We start from the raw sequence: 6,581 nt of genomic DNA on the forward strand, positions 1-6,581 counted from the left end.
TCAGGTACCTGAAAATACCTATAACTCTGTCTCTTATACACATCTAGATGTGTATAAGAGACTAATGTAACTAGTAATAATAATATAAGTAATAGTAATAATATTAATGATAATTATTATGACACTGAATTATATTTGTTTAGATTTTATTCTCAAATGAAGAGCACAATGGAAGAATAAAACCTGAAATTAACCAGGCACATGAATTTCGATTACAATGTACTAGAAGCTTTGAAGGAGGTAGGTTCGAAGTTTAAACCTATTCAGTTTACATCTTGATGAACATCTCTTCGTAGCTATACCATACATTCCATATCTTGCCATACTACTTTTCACTTTCCTGATCTACCTCTTGGCTATTTATTCATTTGGTCAATATTGGGGAAAAAACAGATCATAAACAATAACAAATGACAAATTTAGCAGAAAAAGGATTTGAAAACATGTTAACATTTACATACACTGCTCAGGATAACCCCAAAAAATCAATATCTACTTCCATTGGAATTACATATTTAAAAAGAACTACTATTTGAGCCAATTTTAATTTATTTATTTTATAAGATTTATAGAGTGCACAAATCCTTTTACAAAATATAATGACAGTTAATACCGGTCTGTACTTTTAAAATTGTTATTATTTAGCAAACTTAACATTTTTTGTGGTCTTAATTCCATGAATTCTTATAATGATCTCAGTGATACACATTAGCTTTGATTAAATCCATTATATGACTAAATTCATTCATCTTAAGTAATTCTTTGTAGACAATGTCAGTTATAATACAACTAGAAAATTGCTGATGATGTTTGACATTGTTGTGGCATTGTTGTCTCTTCTATCGTTTGTGCTGTGTTGCAGATCCTTGTGTAATGCTCGCAAGATGAAAAAAGTGAGATTTTTTTTTTCAGTTGTTCTTTTAAAACATTCAGACAATAGTGTTTTTTTTTTTTTCCTTTTTTTAATTCTGGTATATAATTTACAATCGAAAGAAAATAGCTGAATTTGATTGCATTACACTGCATTAGGAAATAAAGAGGCATTAATATTGATTGTATATACAAAAAAATTGAAACAATTTCCGAAAAGATATAAACAATTAAGTACTATTATTTGCAATGGACAAAATATAAATTTTAAATAACAAAAATATAAATACCTATATTAATTATATACATTATTAATCAGTGTCATAATGCTTCAAATTACCACAACTATTATTTAATCTCTGGTGACACTATCACATTTTGTGTGACAAATATTTGGGTGTAATATGACATCATCATCCCAGTATGGGCACATTACAAAACTTTGTCACATAAAATACGATTGTGCGGAGAGTGCCCATATAGGCATGATGATGTCATTGTCATATTACACCCAAATATGGGCATATGACACACTGTCCGAATTCAGGAAGTTGATTTTTTGACTTAAAGCCCAAAATCTTACACTTCAGGACATGCTTGTTGTGTGCATCTTGAGCCTTGTCCACACTGTCAAATTGCATTTGACAAAAAAATGTGACAGGCATATTTAAAATGTTGTCATGATGACATCACATCATGAACATAAATGGGCACATCATGACTATATATGGGCAATAATTTTTTTTATTTTTTTTTTTTTTTCAAAGAATTTATTATTTGAGGCATGTTGTGGTGAAATGGTTAAGTTGTCGCACAGTCCAGTATTAAGTAAATAAGGTATAAAATATGGGACCTCAAAAATTGCCTAAAAATCCAAATTTGTATTTCACTATAGATCAACAGTAATGTCTTATTAATCATGTCCCAAAGTATTAGTTCTGGAAGTGGTTAACAAATTGTTTATTTAATGTTATTTTTCATAGTTCATTCTATTAAACAATGTATGCACAAATGACTTCGAAAGGCAATTACTCAAAATCATGTTTATCTTGACTCTAAGAGTACTGTACTTTCACTTTCCAATAACCTAGGCTTGAAATGTCCAATATTAATGAATGACCCCTCATTTTAAAGATCACATACTCAGGTACCTGAAAATACCTATAACTTGAATTTCAATCTTTGTTACAACCATTTTGCCCCAACATGCCTCGTTTGGACAGAGCAAAATATATTTTATCGATGATATTTCCAGAAAACAGTTAAGTTTTTCTTGGAGAAGTTCAACAAATCATTGACATCCAGTGATCGGCTTAAGTTCTATGACTTTTGGCTTGTTGAGATTCTAGTGAGCGATTTGCTGGTGATGTTTGGTTCAATGTTGAAACTGCAAATTGAACAGAAGGTAAGTTAGCATAGAGGTTTTATATCAGCTAGTGCAAAATTCTGCAACCTTTTTACTTCACAGCCTACTTTGAGATTTTAGGCACCAAGCCTCAACCAAGCTGCACCAGGGACATAACCTGGCAAGAAGTTCTGATCATGAAAATTACCTCCTTGTGATGTACACAAATTTTACATTATTATCCGTTGTATTAGTCAAAATTTTCTATAAACTGCATGTTTATTATGCATTTTAACAAAAATGTTTTTCTCATTTGGGGGACTTCACGGCCCCCCCCCCCAAAAAAATGTTTTGTGGCCCAAAATTGGGCCATGGCACATAGATTGCGAGCCTTCAAATTAGAGTGCTAACTATGCAATGAAGCGATGTAGAGTTGTGAATCAGTACTCAACAAGATGCCTGCCATAGGAAATGCGCACCTTTAGGCCTAGAATACAAATTTATTACATCCACTAATATTATTTAATTAACCATTATTAATAATAATAAATTATTAACTAAGCCTTACTACGAAGAGGCCAAGTAAACTAGAATGAAATATATAGTATGCAATCAAATTCATGTATACAGCGAGGCAGGAGCGTAGCATATGGTTTGAGTAGTTGTATTTGTAACTTTTATATTAAATTGAGGGAGCCATTGAAAACGATGTGAATACTTTAAGCCCTGTCCAGACTATCAAATTTTGCTTGACATAATCATGTGATATATCTAAATATGGTATGGATGACATCACCTCATGACCATATATGGGCATATCATGACTATATATGGGCATACAACAATTTTTTGTCAAAGAAAATGTAATAGTCTGGGTAGAGCTTTATACTGTATTCGATAGAAGCAGAGTACATGCTATAAACAATTGCATGTGGTTTTGTGTTTCATTTTATTATCTTAGAATGTTTCAAGTTATGATTTATGCAGTGTATTGCTTGGAATTGGATGTCTTCTGGTCTGGTGTGGAATCTTGCGGTATTTGGGTTTCTCTTCAAATTACAATGTAAGTAAAGTCAATCAACTACAATACACTCCCCATTCCAGTTATTTTTTTTTTTTTTTTAACATGCTTGAATATGGACACAATAACACCACATCATGACCATATATAGGCTATATAGACTATGGGAATACATGAGATAGGTATAACATGGGAACATGGCATGGAAAGGGCCACACCAATATTTTTTATAAGCACCACTCTCGAATAAGTGAATAAATTATTTTTTTTCAGATATTGATCTTGACAATGAAAAATGCAATGCCAAATATGATGAGGTTCTTAATATGTGCTGGAACAATATACATGGGCTATGCATTTTGTGGTTGGATTGTGCTAGGTCCTTATCATTATAAGGTAGGTCTTTACTTTTTAGCTTTGATGTACTGTAGTGTAAATATAGACAATCTATCTAGGTAATTGTACTGCTGCTATTCAAGTCCTTGATAATAAACGTCAAATACTAAATAGAAAATGCCAGTTTTCTTTAAAACATCTCATAAAACATAATGGAATCACAAGGCTCACCTATAAATTCAACCCTGTTTGCTGATAATCGGTGACAGTTTAAGTGGTTTGTCATCCCTTTTTATCGCACCTCATCGTGTTGCGTTCATTATAAAATTAGGTTAGCTAAAAAATGTCTTAAAGTTTTTAAATGACTTATGGTAAAATACTCTTTTCTATCCTAATATAAGCTTTTAAGTTTGTGCATTCAAGGGTGAGAGAATATACAGCAATTGACCTTCCTAAGTAACTTTTACAGGGATGAATGCATCAAATGGCGAAACTCATTCTTATTAATATTTCCTAAGCATTTCCCATAATGTTAATAAATAAAACATGTTTTATATTAAAATTGTTGATGGATGTTTTTTTTTCTACAGTTTCGTACATTAACAAGAGCATTAGAATGTATGTACTCACTTGTGAATGGTGATGACATGTTTGCCACATTTGCCGAGATGTCGAAAAAGAGTTACATGATTTGGGTCTTCAGCAAAGCATATCTGTATTCCTTCATTAGTTTGTTCATCTATGTTGTTCTCAGTCTATTCATCGCTGTTATCATGGACACTTATGAAACTTTAAAAGTAGGTTAATTGTTAAATTTATATTTAATGTATAATGGTAGAATAGAAATACAATTTTGATGTTTAAGTTTACTCTATCATCAGTGGCGGTGCCAGCGTCTGAAATCTGGGAGGAGCAAGTAAGGGGAAAGCTAAAATTTTAGGGGGCAATATGCTGGGGTGGCCTAAGGTGGGCGTGGTCCAGGGGGAGAAGCCCCTGAAAAATATGACAATTTAGGGATTTTGGAGGCTTATTTAATCAATTTTACAGGTAGATAGTCTACTAATATGTAGAAAATATATATTATAATTTTTTTCTCTCCGATGGTTTTTGGTCTTTCTGAGGGGGTGGGGGTAAACTAGAGGTGGGGAAAGAAAATTTTCAGGGGGGGGGGGGGCAAATGCCCCGTTCCCTAGTAATGCTGCCACTGTCTCGTCTTGTTTACCATCATACCATCACTGTACTGAGGATTTGTTTTCTCTCTTGCCACAACGTAAGACTTTCTCGTCTTGGTTTTACATCCCATCCACTGACTCGTTCTTTCAAAAAAGACTGTAGACCTTTCATATGCATTCAGCTGTCGTTCTGTTTCTCTTTGGAACTCATTGCCTTCATTCTGTTTTCCTTTTGTTTATCAACCTTTTCAATTTAAATCTCTTGTGAACCGGTTTCTTTTAAATATGTAACCCCTTTAACCTTGAGTGGCTTCATTACCCTTGTTTAGGGTGATTGTCAATAAAAAAAATAATAATTTAAAAAAAAAATGATAATTGTTACATGTAAATAAGTATACCTTACACTCGATTCATATGATAGAAACATACTAAATATTAAGAAATTGCACCAAGATATGACCCCTAGCATTGACATTTTGGTTTGTGAGACTGCACACCTTAGTACAAATACAATCATATCTCGGTAAAAAAACAGACCTTAAAAAGGCTTGCAAAGTTTCCAAGATATTTGGGGCGAGTTAAGTAGCCGAGCCGTAAGGCAGGAGCACTGCTAACTACAGTCTTTAATGCTGGTTCACGCCGCTCCTTACCTAGAGTTCGGTGGGAGATCCAAGTCTTTTAGAGTAAAAACTTAAAATGGCGGTCCATTAATGTACACATCTGGCTCGTGTGCACTTTAAAGAAGAACCCATTACATCTTTCTAAAGCGTAGGGGGTTTCCCCAATAATATGACTCATTTTAGCCCCAGTCGTTGTGGAATAATGTGAACATGTGTAGCTACTATAAGCGCCTCTTTACAGCAGCTTGGTAGTTACGGACCACGCCCATACACAATTCAGCACAATGACTCTACAAGTTATGAATTATACTCCTACCTACATTTACTTTTAGCAACGATCTGTGCGCATGGTAAAAGTGGCACAGCTTATCTTTCACATTGGAATCATGCGTATCTTCATTCTGTGCATATCAATTGTACCACACTTTTAGTAGTTTATAATTAGCTGTGTGTAAGTGACAAATTTCTGTAGGAAAAGATTGGATCAGATATTCCTGTTAAAATTTACTACCTTTTTTGTTGTGTGAATCAGGGCTATTTATTTGTACTGCTTTTATAAAGCCCTGTCCAGACTATCAAATTTTATTTTACAAGAACATGTGACTATAGTCATAAGGACATCACACCATGACCATATACAGTTAAACTTACCTAAGTCGACTTTGCCTAACTCAAATCATTTCTAAGTCGATCTTATTTCACATGCCGGATTTTTGTGTTTTCCCTTAATGATCTGTAAGATCAAATTTTATCTAGTCATACAATTTTTCAATGCCATTTTTTATTCGGCTTAGGCAAATTCAACTGTATGTGTACATCATGACTATATATTGGCACACAACAGTTTCTTTGTCAAAGAAAATTTGACAGTGTAGACAGAGCTTAACCAATTGTTAACAAGGTGTTTTTCCCTTCAGGATTATCAGAAAAATGGATGGCCAATGAGTGAATTGATGACTTTTGTCAACAAGTGCACAGATCTTCCAGAGTCTGGGTGCTTTAGAGTTCCATCTGAGACACCAGAGAGGTCATGCTTATCTAGATGCTTTGGTCGAAGGTAAGTTGACAGGTCACTGAATTTCAAATACAAGATATCATTTTCGTAATAGAATATTCAAGGTGCAAGATACCTTTAAAACGATTACATATAACAAGAGAGAGATTCTCTTTTATCCCAATGCTAGACACTTCAAAAACAGATAAGTTGAGAAATATAA

General features: G+C 33.5%; 1 protein-coding gene across 3 annotated transcripts in view; it reads left to right on the plus strand.

Annotated features, from left to right (window-relative positions):
* The window catches only part of LOC117120533 (mucolipin-3-like), a 29,698-nt gene that overhangs the window by 20,451 nt on the left and 2,666 nt on the right, over positions 1–6,581 (plus strand). For all 3 annotated transcript variants that reach the window (XM_033265544.1, XM_033265545.1, XM_033265546.1), the window contains 7 exons: positions 144–240; positions 769–893; positions 2,126–2,275; positions 3,177–3,278; positions 3,510–3,632; positions 4,163–4,369; positions 6,282–6,421. In XM_033265544.1, coding sequence (XP_033121435.1) covers positions 144–240; positions 769–893; positions 2,126–2,275; positions 3,177–3,278; positions 3,510–3,632; positions 4,163–4,369; positions 6,282–6,421 — 944 coding nt within the window. The remainder of the gene's footprint in view (positions 1–143; positions 241–768; positions 894–2,125; positions 2,276–3,176; positions 3,279–3,509; positions 3,633–4,162; positions 4,370–6,281; positions 6,422–6,581) is intronic.

The sequence above is a fragment of the Anneissia japonica genome, unplaced genomic scaffold, assembly GCF_011630105.1.
Source record: "Anneissia japonica isolate Jap-2015-1 unplaced genomic scaffold, ASM1163010v1 scaffold287917_len653891_cov171, whole genome shotgun sequence".
NCBI lineage: Eukaryota > Metazoa > Echinodermata > Crinoidea > Comatulida > Comatulidae > Anneissia > Anneissia japonica.